The 26141-nt window shown below is 41.2% G+C and overlaps 2 protein-coding genes and 1 long non-coding RNA gene across 7 annotated transcripts in view; 2 read left to right on the top strand and 1 right to left on the bottom strand.

The window, feature by feature from the left end:
• Window positions 1–2782, bottom strand: part of ELMOD1 (ELMO domain containing 1) — a 45082-nt gene extending 42300 nt beyond the window's left edge. The window contains exon 1 of one of the 2 annotated variants that reach the window (XM_027900438.1): window positions 2767–2782. The gene's annotated coding sequence lies outside the window, so the exon portion shown is untranslated. Of the gene's footprint in view, window positions 1–2331; window positions 2450–2766 lie in introns of those variants that run through there. The other variant, XM_027900431.1, reaches the window with a different exon arrangement.
• On the top strand, window positions 2383–9781 carry LOC114066062. The gene is made up of 3 exons (XR_003573110.1): window positions 2383–2467; window positions 8561–8771; window positions 8862–9781. It is a non-coding gene; the product is annotated as an uncharacterized LOC114066062 (long non-coding RNA).
• Window positions 9782–15082: 5301 nt separating this feature from the next.
• The window catches only part of ALKBH8 (alkB homolog 8, tRNA methyltransferase), a 49038-nt gene continuing 37979 nt past the window's right edge, over window positions 15083–26141 (top strand). The window contains exons 1-6 of one of the 4 annotated variants that reach the window (XM_027900421.1): window positions 15086–15150; window positions 17329–17424; window positions 20251–20391; window positions 23017–23257; window positions 24300–24431; window positions 25116–25211. In XM_027900421.1, coding sequence (XP_027756222.1) covers window positions 20302–20391; window positions 23017–23257; window positions 24300–24431; window positions 25116–25211 — 559 coding nt within the window. In that variant the 5' untranslated portion in view covers window positions 15086–15150; window positions 17329–17424; window positions 20251–20301. Of the gene's footprint in view, window positions 15151–15862; window positions 16034–17328; window positions 17425–19552; window positions 19626–20250; window positions 20392–23016; window positions 23258–24299; window positions 24432–25115; window positions 25212–26141 lie in introns of those variants that run through there. The other 3 variants (XM_027900400.1, XM_027900415.1, XM_027900409.1) reach the window with 3 other exon arrangements.

Genomic DNA, 26141 nt, shown 5'->3' with positions numbered 1-26141 from the left:
AAAAAAAAAAAAAAAGCAGTCTCATGATCCAGAGGGCATTAAATCCAACAAGATTTGATCTCCAGGCAACCCATGCTTGTTCTTCTTGCAATTTGCTGTTAAGACTTCAAATTACTCCTTGGGAAAAATAAAGCTCACCTGACTCTGTATAGTTCTTATGCCCTGACTGTACAACTGAATAGATTTTTTTTTAAAAATTGTTGTATAGCTGATCACAGCTTAACTGCAAGTACAAGTTCTCTGCACAGCTCTAAAATACGAGATTATTTAAATACTAGCAGCAGTCTGGAGCCCTACATACACTAGCACTTGTGCAACAATGTTTTCACTGCTTCCATCACTGCAGCCAGCAGCAAATCTGTTTGTGCAGGGGAGATGATAGATAACAAAATAGCCACTTAATGCAACATAGCCCTGAAGTTTCCCCTCTTAAGTATAGCTTAGCTCAAGGGGCTCTAATTCCTCGTCAAGAGCAACAGAAAGATGTTTGATCACAGAAAATTCTTGGGTTCACATGTGTCAGTGCAGCTAATATGATGCTGTCCCATGGTTAATAAAGTCCTGTCTCAAGAGCTGATCAGGCAAAGGATTCATAGGCATTTTGTTATATGCTCAGCTGTAGCAGGTTTTTACACTAGCAGAACATGTTTTACTGTATTATCAGTGAACCAGCAGGAAAGTTAACAAATACATTCTGTTGCACAGTTTTTCCATTGTTTGGTGCTTTCCCAGAATTATTCTCTGGCCATTTTCTGTTTAGAGTGACACATACAGCATCTGATGCTGTCACATGATTTCACCCCTGAAAATCATAGGCTTCCTGTCTCTGAGCTTCTATTAGCCTTGATAAGTCAATTGCTACAGCAATGTAATTTTGCATTTGTTTCAGTTGAAATGATTGCTTAAAATGATATGCAAATTATGAGAATTTAACAAGTCAAAAGATATTTCTAGACTCCACCAGTTCGGTTTGGCAGTGCAGTAGCCCACATTTTTTAAGACAGTCAGAGTAAAGCAGGCTCTCCTAAGAATCAGCAAGTCTCATCTGAACTTGCACTTTGCTAAATAGACATAACTATGCAACACCTACAAAATTATAATACATAATGAGTCTTTTAGTGTTCTATTCTTGGGGAGACAAAATGTTTTTATGACAAGCACACTCAACTGATTCAACTATTCATTGATCTACCGGTACAAAACAACATTCTTCAAACACGCGCAATGAAATGTTTGAAACAGAAGGCAATCCGTAAGCTTGCTGTAGTGCATAGGGATGATGCAGGATTTTAGAGATGCTATTTCTTCCATTCTATGTCATTTTAGGATAAATTACAATAGTGGGGGGTGGGATGGTGGGGCATGGGGAAGCAGAAAAGAATGAAAACCTGGATTTATTAAAGCATGCGAGCCACAAAATAATTTTCTTCCAGTTTCAAAAATGGCTCCTTTGTTTCAAATGCCTTTGTCACAAAAAACCCAGCTTACTGTGATCTGACTGTTGAGTTGACTGAATTGGGACAAAGGTGTTGTTTTTCCCTCTTCTGCATCACCCCCCCCCCCATCCCCAAGCCGCCCCCATTCTGACATAGACTTTCGCTACTCTCTTTTACCATTTTAAAGGAAATTGTAAGAAAAACAGAAACTGCGAGGACAAAGGGAAACCTCAAAGACTACAGACATCAATCCTGGAGTAAACTCGGGAGCAAGTGTAACTTCAATACACAATGACCAAGCCGGGGGGATGAAGGGGAAGCAGGGAAGAAGAGAATGCCATGAAAAAAAAGAAGTCGTCATTATCATGTGCACATGTTGGTGTGACTCAGGTGCACAGACCCCAGGGCAGGTGCGGCGGGGCAAGCCAGGCCGGCGGGGCCGCGCAGTGTGGGCTGCGGGGCAGGGCAAGGCAGGGCGCGGAGCCCACTGCGGAGCCGCAGAGCCGTGCGCCTGTCGGCCGCCCAGCGCCACCCTCCTCCTGCCCAATTACAAAGGATGGGGCCGTAAAAAAAAAAAAAAAAAATTGTATTAAAAAATAAAACTAACATTCAACCAAAGATACTCCCAAATGCGCAAACCACTCAGCGGTTCCAAATTTCCTTACGCCCCAAGGTCTTTCCCAGGAAGCGTCCCGCATTCGAAAGGGGCAAAACTTCGCTCCTACCGCCGGGCAGGGAAGGGAAGGCGGGGTGGGATGTGTGTGTGTGTGTTGGGATGGGGTGGGGGGGTGGGAAGCGGCGCAGGGGTGTGCTGCGATGAGATGCCCGGAGCCGCCTCCCGTCGCTAAGCGACCCGCGGGGCCGCCGCCGGGCCCCGCCGCCGCCGCGCACTCACCGCTCCGCGCCGCTACATCCCCGTGGCGCAGCGCGGCCGCCCTTCCCGAGCCGTCCCGAGCCGTCCTGCCTCGCCGGGAGGCACACGGAGATGCCGCCGCCGCGATCTGGGTCACCCGGCGCGGCGCCCGGCGAAGGTGAGGAGGAGGAGGAGGAGGAGGAGGAGGAGGAGGCGGAGGAAGGCGGGTGGCGGTACCGCCTACCGGCGAGCGCTGGTGGGGAGGCTGCGGCGGGGCCCGAACCCGCCCCGCAGGGAGGGGAAGGGGCCGGGGGCCGATGGCAGGCGGCGCGAAGGGACCCAACGCGCCCCCGGGGGCGCGTTGGGTCCCTTCGCGCCGCCTGCCATCGGCCCCCGGCACAGGATGCACCTCTCATCACCTGGACATCTAGACCTTCCCCCCTCGCCCTCCCCACGCTTGCCGAGGGAAGGCGATACCTGTCCGCTATTCAGGGGAATCCAGCCGCAGGAACACGGTTAAGGTCCCAGGAGAAAGCGGGGAACGCCTCCAAGGTGTTAAGGTCCCGGCGAGCTAGGGCAGTATCCAGCGAGTCAGCATTCTGCCTCCCTATGCCATCCCGCCGATCTGTCAAGGAGATCAGGGTCCTTTCTTCCCCAGCAGTGTATCCTGAAGGCTTTTGATCTTCAAAGTTTAAATTCTGCTAAGCAGGATCACAGGCGTGTCAGTATATTTACATGGATCTCCCCCCTCTCCCCAAGAGAAAAATGACAGCTGTCTGGAGCATCCACAGAATCCTTTAAAGTTGTCCAGTACTGTAACTACTGTCAGTAGGCAAATAGTCTCTGTTTTGTTCATCTTTACTGCTGCATGCATCTGTCCAGATGTTCCTTTGAAGCTGTAAGCAGGCTCTCAGGCCACACTGGCATCCCACCATTGTCCAATAGTCTCGGGTTTTCAGAAGTCCTTTGAAAATGCTAATTAACCTACTTTTCAAAGTGTTTTCTTTGCCTAACTTGAAAATAGCTTTCTGCATGCCTGTTACAGGAACATGTTTTAATTTCTTCTGAATCTCCTTTTTCGGTCATTTTGATCCCATAATCAACTGTCACATTCAAGAAGTATGGTGAAAACCTTAGTGTCATTGAGTTAAACATTTAATGACTAGGAAATGCTGTTCATGTCTTAAGCCAAAGCAGACTGGTGGTTAATTCTCCTCCTAGCTAGAGCTATATAGTCCCTCTTCCACTTGTCATGAGCATGCCTGATGCACCTGGTTGGCAGATGTTGTGATCTGCAGAGCTGATCAAATGGCAGGAACAGAGGAGATGCCAGCATCCTCCACAATAGCTGTGTGGTCGTGAGCAAACAAAGTCTGATGCTCAATGGAACAACTGAAATAGTCGATATCAAACTGCAGCTTTACTGCCTCCGCTCTTATTTGCATTGCATTTTGCACATTGAAATAATCTTACAAGTTTAATTCCATGCATCAGTGCAACAAGAAAAGTAGTTCTTTCTCCTGTCTCCTGCACTGCAGCAGTTTTTCTAATTACTATATCACATCGAATTCCACTCCCAACACATTCTTGCTCTCAGGTCCTGTGCCTGTCAGAAACTTCTCTAGCACTAGGTCAGAGAAGCCACTGCAGGTCCCCAGCTCTCTGAGTGGAGTAAATCCAGTGCTGGGGAACTTTTCAGGGGCTTCAGGAGCAGAGTTCAGTTACGCTTCCCAAAATAAATTTAGGAACAGAGATTTATAAGACATTTCATTCATAATTATGCAAGATGAATCATGAGCATGAAAAGCCAGATCCTTGCTACATAAGTAGCCTTACCTTCCCAGATGACATGCTCTTGTTCACAAATACTGAGGAATACAAAATGTAAGCTGGAAAGACCTATTAACTTATTCCCTTACTGTTATGGCAAATTTAGGGGATCTGAACAACAGGTCTGGAGCTTCCAGATGTCCTTCTGCCCTTTCTCTGGAATTACATAGTGGAATGTGGCTATACTGTAGTCATGAAGTGCCATTTCAGACTTGACAGTATTTTTAAAAACCTTTGTTACCAAATTTCAATTTGATGTACCCGTTCACTCAATATCTTGGGAAGGAAGCTACCCATGTTACTATGACTCCTATGTTCAGCATTGCTGTTCTCATGGAAAGTTGAGGCAAACCAGCATTTTATAAAAATCTCTAGGTATTTTGATTATAAACAGTTACAGAACATTTTACTTCCAACAGCATAATTATTTTTAATTTATGGCAAATGAGAGAAACTGTGCATGACAGCAGAAACACAGCTTGTACTTAGAAGTGGTAGTGAAAACCACATTAGAAAAAACAGATGTAGGACCCCACCAGTTGAGCAGTGTCACACTTTTCCAGCAATAGCTCATGCAGCCTGCTGTGCTTAATAAAAACCAGCAAGGTCACCTGCATGATTAATTTAGCATTAGAAAGAAGGTGGTAGAAGCAGCGAAAAACCCAGATAGCAATATACCTTGCTCAGATATTGGTGAAAAATCAAAAGCTCAAGTCCCTCATTATTTTGGACAAAAGCTTTTGCTGTTACAAAATTTACTGATAAAAATGAAATTGATAACAAGGACATGTGCTATGCCCTTGTGAAGAACCTAACATATTTTGACACCACCCAGCACTTTTCTCAGACAATGTGCACCCCAAGCATTACTAAATGCACCGTAGGGAGTTATGTTTTAGGTAATATAGCGTTTTTTTTTTTTTTTTCTTTTCAACAAGTAACATTTTTCATTTTGTGAGAACATGGGGGTGGCAGAAATATTTTCGCTACACTTGTATTCTTTTAATCAAAACAGACAAGAGAAAAAGTATGTTTTATGTAACAATCCTAATACTCTTGAAATAATCAAAAAAGTTGTAGTGCAAAAAGGTAAAGAAGGAATAAGAACAACCCCCCTGTTTACATAAGGGTCTTTCTTACCTCAGTTTTCAAAATCTATAGTCCAAATTATCAATCTCTCTATTTTTCATGCAGCATGAGAAAGGATACTCTCATCATAAATGAAAAACTTCTAGGGCTGTTTTCAATCTTCCTCACCTGCCTCTTCTGAGGGGACTCTTGTCAACTGGGGTTACCCTTGGCTTTAGTCTGATAGGAGTTTTCCAGAGACCCGTGGGTCACCAGAAAATTTTTATTTTATATTTCTTAGTGTTTGATCTTCTGGCTCTATTAACCCAAGTGTGATTTAAGAGATCATAGTATATTAGGCAACTGATGGCAGTGCTGTGCATTTGGAAGAAAATAGCTGTAATGGAGGCATAGTGCTAAGTATAGAGACTTTTGATATCAAAGGAACAATAGTGGATTAAGTACTGCAAGACCAGCTGCGGTTTTTCTTTATTACTTTAACTGAGATAATCAAATATTTTTGCTTGTGGAGAAAAGCTTTGCATTAAAAAGGTTATACCTTCCTCCTAGTATTCCTGGCTATTGGAGCACATGGAGTAAGGTTTCAGTTTAAACAGCTATTTGCTCTCCATAGGAAAAGGCATCTCAACTCTTGTAATTTGGAAACTTATATATTTTTATGAAACTGTATGGGATCTTGGTGTTAGACCTCCATAAGAAATTACCAAACACTGGTATGTGGTGAAATGGAGCCTTTTCAAAGCCAGCAACAAACAGGTGACAAAAGAATGCTGTCATCAGTGAGTCTGAGCTACAGCTTTTGCTCACAGAAGAATCAAGCTCAGATTACCTTAGATGTAGGGCATCATCAAGCAAAATTCCAGATGTCTTCTGGAAGGTGTAATATGGTCCAGGTAAGTGGGACGTTCAGGTAAAGGTGCAGATGGGAGAATACTTGTCTGAGCACAGTTTATCACCATTCTGCACACAAGGATCATGTCCCATGCGGGGATTAGGCTGAGAGAGTTGGGGTTGCTTAGCCTAGAGAAGAGAAGGGGCTGGGGAGACCTTACTGCATCCTCCCAGTACTTAAAAGGGCTGTACAGGAAGGATGGGAAGGACCTCTTTATCAGGGAGTGTAGTGATAGAATGAGGGGTAATGGTATTAAACTGAATGAAGATAGGTTTAGGTTTGAAGAAGAAATAGGTTTAGATTAGGAAGAAATTCTTCATTGAGAGGGTGGTGAGGCACTGGAACAGGTTGTCCCAAGAAGATATCGATGCCCCGTTCCTGAAAGTGTTCAAGGCCAGGTTGGATGGGTCTCTGAGCAGCCTGGTCTAGTGGAAGGGAGCTACATGATCTACATGATCTTTGAGGTTAACTAGATGATCTTTTAAGGTCCCTTCTAACTGAAACCTTTCAGTGATTCTACACATTTGGGATGTAAGGTACTTGCTGACAAAAAAAGAAGAAAACTCCAGTAAGAATCATTGCAGGGTTTTAATCTGCAGTCTTGGAGTCTGTCAGTGGGAGCAGAAATCATGTGAGAGGTATACTAATTACAGCAAGCTCTGTAGAGAAAAGTGTCTATAGTAAATCTCATTCCAGCTGCTGGACTGTACTATGAATGCAGCTGGACAGGTGCTCCCAATACAGTTCTTACTTCTGTGCCAGCATAGCCACAAACTTTTCTATATCTACCTTGAACTTTATAGTTTACTTCTCGTAACTGAAATATCTAAAATATTTGGAAACAGGCTCTCTTGGGTATCCATGAGAATCTACGAAGAGAGTACAAAACATCTGTAGATTCGCTTATAGGTAAGAATTACTGCTCTTTTGGAGCCTTTCATCTGAGGATAGTCATGTTTTAGCATGAGTTAGCATCTCTGTTTTATGTTTAACAGTGCACAACATACGTAGGAGTCATTTGTTTTTTTTCTATACAATCATATATATCTGCACTGAGATCTACTGGGTGGGATCTGGGGTTTGTAGCTCATTCCTCCCCATTCCAAGCAGTGCTCAGATAAGGGGCATGACCCTGAATTATGTGGTTCTGTCAGAGATTCCTCTCTTTGGTCTCCATGCACATTCAAGTAGGTGGTGATTCCATTTCTAGGACAGTGTGCTGTGTAATTGGCTGGTGTATGGGGACTTCTCTGCAGATATCCTCACCCCCAAAATGCGTTCCTACAAACTGAGTTGCAGAACACTATAGAAGTATGTGGCAAAGAACCACTCTGCTGCACTGAAGAGAAGGATGTGGTGACAAAATATATTTCCAATCTCTAAACTTCTATAATTTTCTTTCTTAAGAAATCTGATCCCCCACATTAAAAACTATTTTATTGCTATGTCTGAGCATCTATTTCAAATCTACATTCTACTTTGAAATATTGAACAGCTGTCAGTTCTTTGTGCCTTGCTTAGAATAAGCATCAAATACAGATTGTCCTGCATTGGTGAATTATATGGCTCTCATGGACTGATATCACAGCAACAAGAGCAGTGTGCACACGAGCTTCATGATAAGTTTTTAAACCAATCTTCTAGTTATTTTGTTCATTTACAACCCCATGCTTTGCCTCACTTGTATTCCTTTGACTGAAGATGCTATTAAGTTTAACACAGGAGACACTAACAGAAGCATGTAGATGATGAAAACATGAGAGATGAAGTGTGTCAGGCTTACTCATAGAGCCTTTGGAGAGATGACAGCTAAGTGAAGCAGCCAGTATGCTCATTTAGTTCACCAGTCTCTTTAAGCGAAGCTTTTCTCCAGAAGGGACTTTGTCTACGTATGAGTTAAGAGCATTTAATGTTATAATATTTTAATTTAAACAATTCTGTCTGATATTTCTATATAGAAAGAGTAAAATAGAGTGATAAATTTCAAATACTATATGTTAGCAATGCCTGCTTATTTATCTTAATAAAAATGAACACACTCAAATATGCTGTAACTGTGTCCTAATCTTCACCAAGATGTATTCTAACCGTATTGTGCCTGTGTGGAAAACAAAGATTTGCACTTGTAAAAGAGGAATTTTTTAAACCACTATTGAACTAGTACAAAAAGGTGATGTGATATTTTTTTCATCTATTCTTTTCATTTATCCTCTGCCATTCATCAGATCCATACTCTGAATGCATGTGCTACATTTCATTCAAGGATTACAAAGTGTTTCACAAACAATGATTCATGAAGATTCACAACCATGGTGAGTTGGGTAAATATTTATGCAAATGTCACCGAGATTGACAAATCGAGTCACAGAGAAGTGGTGTTTGTAAAAAAAATTCAGTAAGTTAGGATGCATCTTTTTTGGTTTTGCCTATTCAGTTGAAAAACTTACTTCTGTTTTTCAGATATGTCAAATGTGCATATAGATTCAGGGAAGTAAATGAAAACCTGATTACAAGAGCAGGAAGCGGGGTGACCCAAGTATCCAACCATGTTTTTGTGTAGAAAATTTTAACTTATAGTTGCACAGCTATTCTTCTCATGAAGAAGGTAAGCCTATTGCACGAGGAGCAGTGAACAAGACCTCCTGAGATGATGCTTGAAAGAAACTGAAAGGTTGGAGTTCAAGTTAAAGGAATACATTACAATAGAAACTGAAAGGTTGGAGTTCCAGTTAAAGGAATACATTACAATAGAAACTGAAAGGTTGGAGTTCCAGTTAAAGGAATACATTACAATATTCTCTCCAGTCTTACTGGAGGCCCCAAGGATCTCACTTATGATGGAAATGAAATATTTAATTCTCTGTATGTAAACAATACAATGTCTTTAAAAAAAAACTTCACAGATTGTGTCCAGACTGCAAGCATACCTCCCAAAAATGCATTGATTGATGAAACAGACAGAATTGGTGCGTGATATTCCATTATTGTCCTTACAATACATATATGCCCTGTAGTTATAACTGTGAGAAACAATGGTTTCCAAGGATATGAAGGAAAGTAGGCTGCCTGCCTAGTGTAGATATCAGGGAGGATCTCTGTGTAAGGTCGCATTGCTTCCTGAGTGCCTACCAAATCCTGATTGCTTGTGACAGAACTGAATTTTACCAGGTTAGTGTAAGATTTTGACTGTAGGGCCAGAAGAATATAATATAATTCCAACAGTAATTTAAAAAAAAAAAAATGTATCTCCTATTTCTTTATGGAAAACAGGCATAAAGAGTGAGACTGTAATGTACATGCAGGCTTTGAAGAAGGGTTGATAATTTTCAGTCTTCAAGTCAGAGAAAACAGAAATATTTTGTTTGAGTCTTTCTAACAACATTGCTTTCAAGGCTAAACTAAACCATGTGTTCACTGATTTGGATTGTTTCTTTCAGTACTTCATATTACTTTTCTGACACCCTGAAAGGTGTACTAGATTGGCAAAAGGTCTTCCCTAGACTTTGCCTGAACTGCAGAGAAAGAATCACATGGGCAGTGAAAGCAACAGTTCCTGTTCAGCAGAGAATTATGATCTCTTCTTCAAAGCCTGTATGGCTTTGGAAAGATTTAAAGCCCCAAGTCTCCAAGATTTTTTATGCCCAGAGAAAAATTAGAAAATTAAAACGGAGGACAAAACAATTTCCTGCAATATATGGTTTGCTTAGGATTGGGGCATGTGGGACTTTGAAGGCTGAAGACTATTCACCGAGAGCCTTTATCTGAGCAGAAAAAGCTGGCAGGAGCTTCACTGGGAACTTTTATCTGAACTTCATGGATATTATGCTTTCCAGTAGTTGTGCCTAGGGAATTTACATCTCTTAAATCCTTCCTTAATCAAATTAAGAAATTATCTACTTTTTGACATATGTGTCTGTGTGTTGCAAGAGCCTCACAAGAGCTGATGCCTTGCACTGGCAGTATGTATAATGAAATATCTTCAGACTTGCAGCATGCACATCATAATTACAGTAATTTCTGTCCTATGCCTGAAAGTTCAGAGGAATTTTCTGAGGACTTACTAGAAAAGGATCAAAGATTTTCTGTTTATTGAAGCCTACAGATGGTGCTCCCAGTCCTAGTGCAATATTAACGGTCAGCAATATAGGCTCCCAGCAACACAGGCACACCTTTGTTGTGTGTCTGACAACAGAAGTTAAAGCTGTTCCTCCCTGGCTCTGATAGACGGGGTTGCATTTCATTATTGCACAGCAGAAGTAGTCAATTTAGCTAACCTCCATCCAATCCTAAACATTCACTGACCATTTTGGTTCTCCAGATGACAAGATCTGTAGCTGTCCCAGCACAGAACTGGAATCTTCCTACCCAGAATAAGTTGTGTTGTCATACTAAAGATACTTGTCCTACAAGAGCATTGTACCTTCTAAAGGAGGCAGAGAACCTGTCAATAATCACGTATTTATGCCACAAACACCGTGTTGCCAAATATTACCATTTTATCATGAGACTTATGCTATTTAATGAATTACTTAAAGTTCCAGTATGCTGAGTCTTGAGATTGCAGGTAAACTGCAGATTTCATTAAAGGAAAGGGGAAAAAAAATGTGCTCCAAAGTCTGGAAAAAAGTTTGGAGGTAGGCACAGAGTATAGCCTAAATCTAGAAATTAGAAAGCATACTGATATTACTTGACATTTTAAGTCTCTTGAGAATACAAGAGGTTTTTTCATTACTGATTTTACCAGGACCTAGATTTTTCTCATCTCTTTTCGTTCTTATGCAATTGCTAAAAAAATTAAGTGTTTTTTTTTTTTTTTGAAAGAAATATGAAATCTAGCATTGAACAGCACAAATGCAGAATCAAAATGACATTTGGCACAGAGTCAGCCTTGCTATCTTCCTGAAAAATACAAGCCTTTGGCATTGCAGAGGTTTGTTATGGAGAGTTTACTATCACAAGCAGCAGCAGTAGCGCATTTTGAATTTAGGTCAACACATATTTGTCTAAGTGCTTAACTATTGCATGAATACTACCCTAAAACAATTCATCCTGTGTCTCATCATTTACTACAGTACTCCTCTGCAGTACTAGTCATGGATGATTTTGAGCTGGATTTTGTGCTAAGAAGTTTCTTCTTCTGTAATAAACTGCTATCCTGAAATATATCCTATTTGTCATGATTCTTAAACTGTAGTTTCTTAAATTGAGAGATTTGATTCAGAAAATCCTACTATCTTCTTGTGATTCTCTTTTAATTCAGTTTGAAAGTGATGGAAATCCAGTATGATCACATTAGGCTAAAGCATGACTTGGCTTAGTTTGCTATAAAAGGGAGTAAAATTGTTTTTCCACATAGGGACCAGTAACTTCCTGTTTGTTGAAGGAAAAAAAAGTGTGTTTACTTGTTATCATAGAAGTCGATTCCCAGGGACTGAAAAATACCTCGACTATGCCTGAGAACATGGCAAAGATAAAATAGCTTACACCACAGCAAATTTGCTCCTGAGAAAAGTGAGCAGTATTTTATTTTTCACCTATGAATAAATGGGAGCATGATATTCTTCTTCAGAAGATGTTTCCTCATTATCAATAAAAAAAAAAAAAACAGAGCCAAAGATTTTCTGCTATAAACTTCTTTATCTTAAGAGAACTATTAAACTTTAATATCAAACTAGAACATTTAAAACCAAAATAGTATTAATCATAAAAACTGGATTTTTAAAAGGAAATATTGAGATTTCTGCCAAAGCACTTTTAATCAGTTATCATATTAACATCAAAGGTAAATGCATTTGACTCCCCACTTCTGTGAGCTATTTCATGGGTTAGTCAGCGTTAATGTTGTTAATCACATGGAGATGTATTTTTACTTGTGGTCAATAAGCACTGTGATATCTGTTGAAGGAGTCTGTACCCACATTATCTAGCATGGGAGGAAACTGCACAGTGCTTCAGGGCCGAAATTATGAAGGGAGTAACAGTTCTGATTTGACCAAAGTAAGCTTGTATTAAAACCCTTCTAACCAGCATTTAACTGTTTTCTCTTTAAAGGGTGGAATTTTCTTATATGAGAATGTTGCTAACAAAAGCAAAATCTTGACGCATTTACAGTGGAAATGTTGTTGCCATATGCATGATAAATTCTTGACCAGTGCTAATCATACAGACATACTTAAAAAAACCCAGTCCCACAGGGAATTTGTTCTCCCCCAGAGAACACACATGGGCATGCAAGTAGAAGAATGGAGAGCCCACACAATTTGGAATGTGGGCACTTAAGAGAAACAACTTTTGGGCAGGTATTTTCCACTTGTCAGAACAAATTGGTAATTAATTACAAACCAATTTCATTAGGATCATCTTTTCAGTAGTTTTCAGGGTTGGGTGGTTTCCAGGGCTGAGAGACTCAGAGAATATTTTAATAGAGACAGCAGCTGTTGATGCAGCCTGGTTGTTCTTTGCCATTCATCTTGGCTCACAAGAAGACCGGATGATGCTAATGCTTAGCATTCACAAAGGTTAACAAGTTCTATGCGATATTCTTACTAAGTAGGAAGTTAATATTCACACTTTACATATAAGAAAACTTAAGCAGATGTGTGTTATCACAAGACCTTGCTACCCTCTGTGTGAGTCAAGGACAGAGACTGATGTAATGTCCATAGACTGTGGAGGAAGGACAGAAGTGGAACCACTCTTCTGACCAAATGCTACCTTCACAGGCTGGTGGATGTGCCCTGTCAGCCTCACATCCTCAGTGCACTTGTACCTCCTGCACACAGAATAGCTGTGTGCCCAGCGCAGGGAACGGTATATGCACCAAGGGAAGCATATGGTTAGTTTCTTTGTTTGTTTGTTTTCTGGGTAAGCACAGCCATGGGTAGATTCCTCCACAGTGCGGATCTGGGACAAACTTGAGGGGCTGGCTTTTGTCTATGGATTTACAGGCTCATCAATCACCTTACATACCACCACCCTGGGAATCCCACACATAATTGATATTGAGAAAGGTTACATACTCACAGGAGACTGAGGGAGAAAAGATAAAAATCAGCTTGGTACTTAAATAGAGAAAGAAAAAAAAATTAGAAAAAAATTAGGCTTTTGGTAATAAGCTACAGTTAGATGTAGAATATTTGCCAGGTAAAGATAGAAAAAGTAGGTAATCCTGAATTTCAGTATTTTGGATAAAGAAGGGGGAAAGGCTATGTTTAAGGCACAGTATGAAGCTCCATTAGTCTATGATGAAGAAAAATGAAGGAAAGGCTTACACACTGAATCTCTGATTTAAGGGACCTCTTTCTCACAGAGTGTGAGATACTTCTTTTCAGTGAGGCAGGTCACTCAATAGCGTGGGTTTACTCTGCAGCCTTACTGGGGTTGCTAGCCAGCTCAAGGATAGAGAAGTGAAATATTTATGTACAGTCAGAGGCTTGTCTTCACATGGCCTTGTCTGGACGGGCACGGTTTTGTCTTCCTCTGCCCCTAGTGCGGCAGCGTGCTAAAGGTAACATGATCAGTGCTGGTGGCTTGTCCAGGTGATGGTCTCTTTGAGGGAGTGCCTCAGCCTGGGGGGAGCTGTCTTTAATGCATCCCAGCCTGGGGGGTGATGCCTTTAGTTCATCTTGGCCTGGGGAAAGCTGCCTTTAACCTGCAGTATGGATGTGCCTCCCACTGACTGGTTTTGGATCCCTTGTGCTAGATGAGGCTGTGCCCCAACCTGCTCTCCATGAAGGAGTGGAGCCAGGTGTGGGGTTGAGGGATGGTGCACCACTGCGCGTGGGGTTAAAGCATTGCACTTGTTCTGTGCAGACTCAGAGAGAGACTTTATTGAAGGAGAGGAGGATGACAAGGAGTTAGTTCTACCTGGAGAAAAGGTACCACAAAGAGGCCCTGCTGGCAAGTGGAACTGGGCAGCACGGAACGAGCAGGAACAGGAAGTGGCACAGTGACAGTAAGCATGTGTCCATGCAAGGCAGTTGTAGGGGACCACTCATGCCCCTTCCCCTTGCCACTCGAGCTGCTCCTCTCAGTGCTGTGAACCCCGGATACCTGGACATTGATGTCCCTTCCCCAAGCAGTAGCCGCATGTGGGTTCTCCTGGGAGAACACTGCCGTGGTTGTCAGGAAATCTTGGTGCAGAACACTGGCTGCTGTCAAAGAATCACAGATTCAATTAGACTGGAAAAGACCACTGAGATCACTGAGTCCAACCTTTGGCCGAACACTATCGTGGCAACTAGAGCATGGCACTTCGTGCCATGTCCAATCTTTCTTTAAACACTTCCAGGGATGGTGACTCCACCACCTCCCTGGGCAGTTCACTCCAATGTCTAGTCACCCTTTCTGTGAAGAAATTCTTACCTAAACCTCCCCTGCCACAGCTTAAGACTGTGTCCTCTTGTCCTGTCACTTTTTACCCAGGAGAAGAGATCAAACCCACCTGGCTACAACCTCCTTTCAGGTAGTTGCAGACAGTGGTAAAATCCTCCCTGAGCCTCCTTACAAGACTTGTCCTCCAGACCCTTCCCCAGCTCCGCTGCCCTTCTCTGATCATACTTTAGCACCTCAATGTCTTTCTTGCACTGAGAGGCCCAGAGCTGGACACAGCACTCGAGGTGTGGCCTCACCAGTGCCGAGTACAGGGGGACAATCACTTCCCTAGTCCTGCTGGCCACACTACTGCTGATACAAGCCACCGTGACACTGGCCTTCTTGGCCACCTGGGCACACTGCTGGCTCATGTTCAGCCCCTGTCAACCAGCAGCCCCAAGTCGTTTTACTGCGGGCAACTTTCCAGATACTTTTCCCGCAGCCCGCAGCGCTGCGTGTGACCCAAGCGCAGGACTCCGCACTTGGTGTTATTAAACCTCAAAGTTCGACTTCCCTGACCTATAACAAGAGGGACGGAAGTTTACAATCGCTAAGTGCCCCCCGCGGCCCCGCCGCCCCACTGCCGGTGCGGACCCGCCCGCCCGGGGCGGTGCCATGACGGCGCTGGGGGCGGTGCTGGCCGGGCCGCCCGCCCCGACATGGCCGCCTCCAGCCAGGTAACGCGCACGCGAGGTCGGGGCCGCCGCGCCCGGCCCCGGCTGGGGACGGCGAGCAGCGAGCACCCCCTCTGCCGCGGGCTCCCCTGCCCTCCCCGCCGTGCCGCCCTGTGAAGGGAGCCGAGCCCGCGGCAGCCCGGCCCCGTCTGGACCAGGTGGTGCAAGGGGGATAAGGCCAAGTCAGCGCCCGCGTCTGCCTTACAGCTTTTACAGCCCCACCCCGTGTTTACTTAGGGGTGCACGGACACTGCTGTGAGGGTGCTGAGGCACTGGAACAGGTTGCCCGGAGAAGCTGTGAGCGCCCCATCCCTGGAAGTGTTCAAGGCCAGGTTGGATAAGGCCTTGAACAGCCTGGTCTAGTGGGAGGTGCCCCTGCCCATGGCAAGGGGGTGTTGGGACTAGATGATCTCTAAGGCCCCTTCCAAGCCCGTAACATTCTGTGAGTCTGTGACACGTTCCTCTGGTTATTCCGGTTATCGTTGTTGTTCGTACGAGTGCCCAGCGCCCGCGGGTTTGCGGGGTGTCGGTGGGAGGTCTGTGTGCCGGCTGTCCCTGGCACAGGCGGGGTGGGAGAAGCCGCGGGGATGTGCTGGCGCCTTTAGGAGCATTTGGCCAATGCTGGGGCTCTTAAATCTCCCCATCAGGACTGCTGAATTTCGTTGTCTTCCCGTCCGTCCCCGCCCCACTAATTTTGATGTCTGTGTGTATGCAGCATCCGTATACGTTTATGTTGACGTCTCCGCGGCACAAAAACAAGCCAAAACTGAGTAATAGAGCCAATCTTATCCCTGATCCTGGCGCTCCCTCTGCCGACGGCTGCCGCTCAGCTCCTCCCAGTCATCTGCGTTTCCATTTTTCAGAAGCGGCCTCTACAGCAGATAAAGTTCCCGCACTACATTAAAGCTTTACGTTAACCTTTGCAGTAGTTTCAGGCCATCTGTGTGACCTTCTGTAACCTGAGCTCTCATTCCAAGGGGAAACTCTTTCAGTGTATTTTTAGGAGCTACTTTTTAAAAATACTTGTGAAAGGTGATGAGTAATACGTCCAGCAGTGCATTATCCCTTTTTCTTTTGTAGTTATATTGGCCTTTGTAAAACGGGTGTGAGATCCTACCAAATGAAGTTTTCCACTTCCATGCAGTGGAGGGTGATTCCTTTACTCGGAAATCAGGGCAGACTGTTGGTTTCTGTGCCTGCAGAATTGAGCCTCGGGTAATGATGCAACAGACAAGGCAGAGAATTTAGACTCAGTTCAGAGACCAAGCTGAAGCTGTCTGAGAAGCTTCTGCTGTCTCAGCCATGCAGGTAGTACTGTTTGAGATGCCTTCAGGGGCTGGAGGCAATACTGGCAAGCATGACACAGCACGTCAAGAAGGTCTTTGGCTTCTTGAGTAGCAGCTGAAAGGTCAGGCATTGTGGAGCAGGGCATCTCTGCCAGTTTTACATGCTGTTTAGACAGCTGAATCACATCTCATCTGTCCCTTGTTCCATTATTTAGTTCAGAGGTTATGAAAGGACAGGAAGTAGTCTTTCAGCTTCAGTTTTTGTGCTAGTTTGTTAAATACTGACTTCTCTCCTTTTGCGTGGAGAATGTGGGAGTTTGAGGACTTGACTAAAGGCCTGACTAAACTCAGAACTGCTTCCCCCAGAGATCAGATAAAGTTTTCTAGTACACAGAGGTGTAGATGTTATGAGAGAGACCTGAGCCTTTCAGTTTGAAATCCTTTTGTTCTGGCTGAGTCTGTTCTGCAGGAGCTGCGTGACAGCTGGTCTGGGTGATGGCTGATATGCGTGCACAGCTGGTATGCATGACTGACTGGAATGGGTGATGTGGATAGTCTCCTCCATGCTTTTCCATCTGAACCAAATTTACCTGGTTCCAAAGCATTAACCTGTACCGTATTTCTTCTTTCTTTCTCTAGCTCCTCCTCACCAAGTCAAAGATGTGTCTCTCCTCTGCTTTCCTGTAAAGTAGTTTGAGACTGCATGACCCCCTCCCCAGAAAACCCTGCACATGGGCAGTCTATAAAGCTGTTCGCCTCTGTGCACCTGTGTATGGCAAGGAAAGTTGGGCAGGCCAAGCCTTTTGGACCAAATTGTGTAGATGGTGGTGCTTACCTATGTGGTTTAGTGGTGGACTTGGCAGTCCTAGTTTAATGGTTGGGCACGATCTTACAGGTCTTTTCCAGCCTAAATGATTCTATGAAATCTTATAATTGGACAGCTTGGTAGGCTTGCTGAATGACCCTGCAGATCAGATGAATCCCAATAAGGGTAACTCATTACATGCACTTAGAGAAATGAACTTGATGTAAACTTTTTGGGCTTCTTTCCATGAAACTTTTATTTTTCCCCTCTCAGGTACCTTGGCTTTTATGTATGTTAATGTTGTGGGGGTTTGTTTGGTTTGGTTTGGTTTGGGTCTGTTTGTTTGTGGTTTTGTTTGTTTATTTTTGGTTTGTGTGTGTGTCTCCCTGTACCTTTTTTGGTGTGAGGAAGTTTGAGATTTCTTGATCATTATTTAACTAATGAAGGTTAAGAGGACCATTTCTCTCTATATCTTTAACCCTGTTTGTCAATTAAGTGAAGAATCCCTCAGAGAACTGTTGTGAGTTACTTGTCTTTAGAAGCAAGCTTGTGTTTTTCAAAAAATGAGCTGTGGCCTATGTGCAGGTCTGCCATCGAGAAGGGAAAATAATTATTTAAGAAAATACTAAGAGATTTGGGAAGGGAAGGGGAAAAAATCAGTATAAAATGAACGAAAAGCCCTTAGTGAGTATTGTTGCTTTGAAGGGAAATGGGAGACATTTGCTATGAAATCTGTAATAAAAATAATTTTACAGAAATGAAGATTGATTCTATAACCATTGATCTTTTCAGCCTCTACACTTCCTATTTCTGAAGTCACATGAAATAATGATTTTGGTAGCTTCCTCCTTTTCCTGAAATCTGCCCTGTGTGAGTTTTGTCACTTGTGAGATTTTTCTTCTCATACATTTTGCCTCCGTTGCATGTTAACATGGCTGTGCTTGAATTCAGTCTGAGTGAGAGAGCCTAGGAACTGTCAAGTGTCTAACAGTGGTAGGATGGATCTTGGTGCTGAGTAGTTTACTAGTTTATTTTTGTCAGACTCTGATGTAAATGTGATCTTTATGTGGTCAAATATGTGCGAAAACTTTAACAATGCCAGGAGGTCAGGGTTCAAACTTGTTATGGCCATGCATGTGCTGTCTCAAACTTGACAGCAGGCCTCTGAAACCATATCAGGATAGAACTGTTGGAGCCTACCATGCCAGTAGCTTGATAGTACTTTAATTCATTCGAGACCACTGTAATATTGGGTTTGGGAGTGGAAGAAGAAGGGTAGGAGGAGGAATCCACAAATGGAAAGGAGTGGCAAAAGACTGAGTCTTCTTTGGCAGCATTTATTCTGCTCCATTTTGGTGGATTAGAATCTGTTATTTCCACAGAGTGCTTTTGTCATTCTGATTCCCTTAAAGATTTCTCTCTTTCAGTGCAGTTAATAGTTGTGCAGGTTGATGATGGTAATGCTGCAGCAATCACAGGGAATACATACTCATAACTCCAATGCAACACTTTAATGTTTTATAACAATTTTACTAGCATATTAGTGTTTGTTTAAAAGAAAAATTTTGCTAACTCGTTCAATACAAAATTGCACCAAATACTAATATGATTTTTTTTTTTTACCTTTGCCACCATTTTATAGTGGTACATCATCATATTATTATGATTATATCTGCAGTTTAGGTATTGGGAAGCAGCTCTGCAGTCTTGAAATCTAGAAGGCATGCAAGTGGATGAGGGACTGTTGGAGCAGTTGACACAGTTAAATAAGTATATATATACAAGTGATTGACCTAGTTTTGTTTTTTTCCTGTAAAATACCATAACAAAAATATTTTTTGAGATGAAGAGGAGACGAGGTGAAAGGATTGTTTTCAGATCAATGGTAATGAAAGAAGGGAAAAGTACAGACAACTGCAGTTGGCTTGTGCAGCTGTACTGTTAGGAGGATTTTTGGTAAAGCAGAGAAGAAACTGCTAAAACATGGGTAAAGGATTATGCTATAGGAAGAGATAGAGGCAAAGTCAAACTACATCAATGTTTGGGAGCTTTGTTATATTACATGAGGACTCTTCCCTTGGATTTGAAAGAAGTAGGAAGGGAGAAAGAGAAAGAATGCAGGCTCAGAGAGATGTAGGATGTATGATCTCAATATAGCAGTAGACCAAAAGTGGCAAAAGATGCAATAAAATCTGGAGAAGGCCAATGACCCTTAAGTAACTCTCTGCTTGGTAAATACTGTGTTGCTGTGAAATGCAATAGCTAACATATATATGTAGACAGTTTTCTGTTCCTTCTCATGACAGGAATGTATTTTGCATTAAGTTTGGCCTTGGGAGATGCACTAAATGAAGTTTGGAACATCCTGGTTGCTTGTTCTTGGACATCTAAGTATTGAACACATTTTTCTCTCAAAAAAAAAAAAAAAAAAAAAGTTTGGCAAAATGTCATACTTGGTTGCAATTAGGAAACAGGACCCAAATGAACAGTTCATCTCCAACTCAAGCATTTAGTGAGGCCTGAGAATAACTTAGAAGCTGTGATGATACAAATGTCATGGCAGTTTCACACATATCTTTTTTCTCACATTATGCTCTGGAGAGACTGTAGAGAGAAGAAAATTAGCTGAAACTACTGTGTGAGAACAGGAGAGGCAGACAGGTTTAAAACCCACAAATGGGTGTAGTGATACTGTGAATAAAGGAGTGAAGAGGAAGAGGAAAATTGGAAAATGAAATCAAGGATCATGAGAATCTTTAATTTTGGGAGAGATCCTCTTAATAAAATAGAGTTTAATAGCAGAACTTCAGAGATGGGGAAAACTCTGCAATTGACTGAGGAAGAACGTACTTTGCAGATTTGGTTTTATCAGCCCCAAATAATTCATAAAATCTGGAATTATCTAAATTTGTAATACTGTCTTAGAGATGACAATAGAGACTCTAGAGCACACTGAAGTACTTAATTTTTCAAGCAGGACACTTACTATGTCTTGTTACTTCTGCTTTCCAGATCACCAGCGTGGAAGCTAAAAGTAATGGAGATCATTTGAAAGTCCATAAAATGAAGAAGAAGGTATTGAGGAAGCAGATCAGAGCTCAGCATACATTGATGAGACATGAAGGCATTGAGTGCATCTCCCGTGCCACACAGGTGACTGGTAGCTGTGATTTTGGTGGTTGTGCAAAAATGCTGCTTATCTGTGTTCTGTTCTTATGTATGCCTTGTTTAAAATGCTGTTCTCCAAAATGCACTTCCTGAGACTGAGGGTTTTCTCTGCATCTTTGATTTCAAAGCAGAACTGTACTTCAGCAGTTCAGTGTCTGTGGAGAGACTTCGATGGCCTTTGGATAAGGGTTTTTTTAACCTGAAACAGTAGTTCCTTGGGTTGAGGAGGAAGCATGGAAATGCTACTGAAGTAGATAAACTTTTCCTCTCTTTCTCTGTGATTTCTTTTTTTCCCGGGCTTTTAACTTGTATATCTTTCTTGTCTCTGTACTTTTTTTTTTTATCAAGTGTAATTTGTCTCATCTAAACTCCCCATTAAAAATATGTCTATTTTGGAAATATTTTCCACTTTGTCTTCTTCACCTAGGTAAATTAAGGCTGTGATTCTGTGAGATTTGAACTGGTTGACTGACTTGCAGCTGTTGAAATGGGGACATCTTTCTCTTTCCTTGCACAAAAGGGAACAAGATAGGAGGCAATTCTGCTTTCTTGTGATGCTTAATGAACTTTATCATAAGCCACTTTATTCTGTAACCTAACAGAAAACTATTCAGCTTTTTGATTTGTAGTTTTCTCCCACAGTAGTTACAGCAGATCAAGTGACCTCACAGATGTAGCAAAAGGTGACGGAAACTCGCAGACAGAGAGGGAAGAAGTTAGAAAGTTTCTAATTTCCCTCTGTTATTTGTGAAGGGATACTAATATCATTTACTCTATCCTAGCTCATCCTGATCCTGCAAATTCTTCCCATTCAAATGTGGAAACATCAGTTAGATCTTTATACAATTTTGTAACAAAGTGTGATTTAGTCTTTACTCGGATTTCACACCACATGAACAGATGTCAAAATGACTCAGCAATCTTGTATGTATTGTAAACTTTTTGGAAGAAAGACTTTGTTTTTCTAGTGTTGCTTGGAAATGGGTCTGTAATTTGGGACTTATTCCCTTTCAAACTGTTCAAGGTACCAAATTATCCATCTAATCTATCAAGAGAGTAGTTTTGTGGTCCAGCAAGATCCTTACTGGTGACAGAACATTTGAATAAGTGATATCTGAAACAATATCATAGTGCTAGTGGTAAATCTGTGTCAAGAATACAGAAAATGCTTTCAGGCTTTGTGCAAAATTCTGATTATCTCCAAATTGCTCACTCAGAAGAACATCATCAGTTGCTGCATGTGCTGCAGCAGTTGCATAGTAGAGGTCTTTGTAGTTGAAGTGAAAGCACTGGTTTGAGCCTCTGCATGTCCTTCACATACATAAGCCTCTCCATTAATAACATTCTAGAAAAGAGCAATAATTAATAATGAGGTAAACTTTGGAAAAGGTAATCAGTAATGGACAGCCTGATGCAGTGCTTGGAACAGATGTTAAGAGAACCACTGCAGTAGGCAATACAGCAGCACTCACTGTATAACTTTTTTTTTTTGCATAATCCTTCTCTTCAGTGCTAAACCTCATTTTCTGTTTTTTTAGAGAAGTGAAATGCTGTCATTTGAAACAATTGAACACTTTCCCGTCTACCTTCAGAAAAGGTCATAGAACATTTATAGACTTTTAAGGAAAAGATTGTTTGAAATCTTTCTGATAAGGTATTACATGGAGTTTAGTCTGAGCAAATTGTTGCTGGCAGTTTGTAGTCACACTTATCCTTGAAAAGGGTCTTGAACTTCTTTCAACCACTATGATTGGGTTGAGGATCCAGTTATATAGCTATTCAGATGTCAAAAGAACTTGTTATTTGTTTTGAAAAGGCCTATGTATTTTCAAAAGATATTTCTTGAATAATAGTGCTATTTTGTTGTTTCTTCTAATATTTGGCAAGCCAGCAACAGTCCTCACAAACTGCGTGCTCCTTGATAGCTTTGGACATAAATTAATATGAAAGCATAGAATTAAGCAATTAGGCAGTATGCATTAAGTAGCCTATGTTAACTAAGGATAGGACATAAATCCCTTTTGTTTATAAAACAAGAGAGAAAATTTTCAGATAGAAGTGCTGGAGCAGAACTAGATGCTGTGTTTTTAGAGGTTGCTGCTTGTTTTTGGTGAACCTGATGTATGGAAGACTTATGGTGGGACTGGGAATATCGACTTCTATGCTTGGAGACACCTCTTGGCAAAGATGAGAAAACCTGTCTTAAAAAAAGGAATCAGTCTTTAAAGGGTTTTCTGTTTGTTTTTGTTAGCAATAACAGATCTCCGGAAAAATTGTGTTTTAAAAACCTCCAAAGTTATGTGTGCCAGCGTTGCTGTTTGCCTGCGGTACTTTGACGCATATGTGCTGATTCAAAGTATATATTAACTGAGGAGGTATTTCTGATAAAACTTGCAAACCTTTCTGCCAGAATGTGTGCTAGGTGAGCAGAGCTTGCCTGAGCCACATACCAAGCGCATGGAAATGTAAATATCCCATGTGGACTACAAAAAAGAGTGATCATGGGCTTAATTTTTCTTTATAATGCTGCTCTCTTTGTAGAGTGTTAGTTTTAAAGGAACCAAGAGTAATCACTAATTCTTATTTTTTAAAAAATTCCTTTTCAATTAGAACCTGGTTATTGCCAATGCTGGTCTTGGTAATGGGATGAGGAGACACCAACTGCTCAGGATACTAGAAGAATATGGAGAAGTGGAAACGCTCTTAATGCCACCAAATAAACCGTATTCTTTTGTGAAATATGAGACAGCAGAAGAAGCCAAGAAAGCCTTTGATGGCCTTAATGGAAAAGAAGTAACATTGGAAGACTGTGGCCAAAACATTGTTCTATATATTAATTTTGTGGAAAAAGGTATAGTTTTTTTTGCTCTCCTATATATCCAGTTTCCTGTGTATTACTTCCTGTTGCATTTACTTCCTGGGTTGTAAGTTTTTGTAAGTGGACACAGAGAACGAAAGCTAGAGTCTAAGATTTAGGACATAAAATTATCTTTGCTCCTTGTATTTCATGATAGGATACTATAATTTCAACTCTTTTACTTGGAGGCAAAAAAAAAAGGTTATTTAATTAGTTTCCTGACCATTCAATACTGCGTGTGAATGTTTTGTGGTTAAGGAGCCTGGAGATCTCTGGACAGCTCATTGGATTTCTTGCATGATCTTAATCTTGCAATCTTTCTCTCAATTCCAGGAAGAAAAATATGCACAATAAATGCGATGGCTTTTTTTTCCCTTTCCCCAAGTTGTGGGGATTTTTTTTTGCTGATTATAAGCTATTTACTATAAGAACTGTTGCACTTTCTATGAGCTTTTATAATGTCTAGGGAAAAGGGTTCCTGGTGGAACATTCTGGCAGCAAATAGCTTTTTTAGCTATTAGGATAGCAAACTGAATGTCCCTACATCATCAGCGCTTGTGCTCGCCTAGGGATTGCAATGTACTACTCAGTATTTGTGCATATTTGATTACAGAGTATTCTCTGTCTAGAGAAGCAATCTGATGATATGCTACATCACTGAAGTTCTACAGAATTAAAATGAAATTCAGGTAGAACCTTGAAGTGACTGGGAAATTCTGTTTACCATTATTTTGACAGGAAAATCACAAGTGGTTTTGTGTTTGAGTAGTGTGGAGTCTTGTTGGTCTTTTGCAGTAAAATTTTTAGGAAGTGCTTTGCATGATGCAAAACTTGAGCCTTATCCTGTTTTATCATGACAGAAAGGGATCATTCATTTACCAAATAAGACCACAATGAGGGCTATGTTGTATCGTTAAAGTAAATGTTTCTACAGCTGTATTATATTCTCATACAAAATAAATATCCCTGTAGGGAACACATGATTTTATTTTCTCTAAACAATGACAGTATTCTCCTTTTTTTTCCTGCACCCTAGTTTCCTTGCAAAATGCTGTTCCTACAAGCTTACCTCCAGGATTAACAGTAATTGAAAAGATTATTTCTCCAGAGGAGGAAAGGAGGATGTTGGAAAGTATTGAGTGGATAGAAGATGAAGATACTCAAAGTGGTGGGTACAACTATAGAAATCCAGACCTTCTGTACTTTTATGCTGTTTTTTCCTGCGGTTTCAGTTTACAAGAAGTCTGCATCTTGGTAAATGTGTTGTCTGAAATGATTGCGTATTTGTTCTTAGTATTTTAGAAACTGGGACTTTAAGTGATAGACTCCTGGGGGCAAGTGGTCTGAATTGATATTTTAGAATGGATTTACTTGATTAACATACCTGTATCCCAAACCAACTAAAGTCTTTTTTATGTGACTTGTGCCAAGCATAAGACAGTTCTGTGGAGGCTCCCCTTGTAATTTGATGTCCAACTGCGGAGCTGTGTCTTCTTTTAAATAAAAAAATAATTCAGTGAGACACATTCTGAATCCCTTTTTTACTTTTACTTGAGTTCTGTGGAGTTAAATCCCTTAATAAATGAATTCTTGGCATTTGCTTCAAAGTTTCTGGCTAAATTTTCTTCCTTGGAGCAATGCAAGGGGTTATGCTGACCTTAGCTAACATGTAAAGTGGTGATTGATGAATATGAAGGGTCTTGATCTTGTATGAATATCCGTAGGATATTGTTTTAACTGCTAATTGAAGAACATTTACGCTTAACAGGTCAAATGGAATAGGGAAGCATAGCAAATTGCCTGTACTGTTTTCTGTGGCCTAATTTTACTTTAAACTTGCTTGTTTTTACAGCCCAGAAGAACTTAAAGCATAGAAGAGTAAAACATTTTGGATATGAGTTTCGCTATGATAACAACAATGTTGATAAAGACAAACCTTTACCTGAAGGTGAGAACTTCCCTAATAAATCATACTTATTTTGCACTGATATTTGAACCATTATGTAAAACCTTTAAACCTCACTGAGATACGTATGTGAGATTCTGGTTGGAGAACTTTCTCTGTATCTTAAATATGCACCAAACAGTGCTTTTGAATGAGATCCATTCCAAATTATTGCGAGTGCTTTAAGCTTGGAGCCAGAGGTTGCTGCCCTTTGTTGAGGTCCAGTCAAGTAAGGCTTTTAGGATTGTAATTGTCATTCTTTTTTGTTTCATAAAACAATTATGTGTTACAAATTGCATATTAATTTGTTTGGGGGATGTGACGTATGTTGCTGAGTATATGTATCTCGATTAGCTTGAAGCTTGCTGCATGCACACCAAAATAAAATTTCCTTTGGACTGAAAGCTGTTTTGAAAAGGTTTTAATAACTCTTGTTTGGAGTTGAAAGCTGTGAGTCAGAGCAAAGCAAGTGAGTCATCTTATAGTCTTAGATTTAAAAATAGTAAAATAGGGGAGTTAAATTCCTGTAAAATTTGAAGGTGTTTAAGGTGATGCATGTGTATTGGGATGGATGCAGCATCCAGCTGAAGGATTCTGATTATGTTGAGGTTTTAACAGTGAAGCTATACCATCATAAAAGCATTGATATTTGAATTGTTTTCTAGTCTCACAGGTGGACCATTTTATGTGTGAGAAAAGCATACACACTTCTTGCAGGAAAACAACTATAATTAAAAATCATTAGATTCATGGAAGGGCTATTAGTAACATTTGTGGGTGTTACCTGCAACAGAATTTTTCAATTAAGTCCTTGGGTAAAATAGTAAACCAAAGGTTCACTGAAGGACTATAGCTTTCCTTCCTGTTTCAAGACCAGCTTATCTTGAGCAGAAGTTTTTGTTCATATTTAATCTAATTCAGGAAGAAATTTTC

Source organism: Empidonax traillii, unplaced genomic scaffold (assembly GCF_003031625.1).
Source record: "Empidonax traillii isolate 1590-97213 ecotype Southwest subspecies unplaced genomic scaffold, ASM303162v1 scaffold21:size2437335, whole genome shotgun sequence".
NCBI classification, from domain to species: domain Eukaryota; kingdom Metazoa; phylum Chordata; class Aves; order Passeriformes; family Tyrannidae; genus Empidonax; species Empidonax traillii.
The sequence above is the reverse complement of the archived record's forward strand: the minus strand, read 5'-3'. Positions and strand labels throughout refer to the sequence as shown.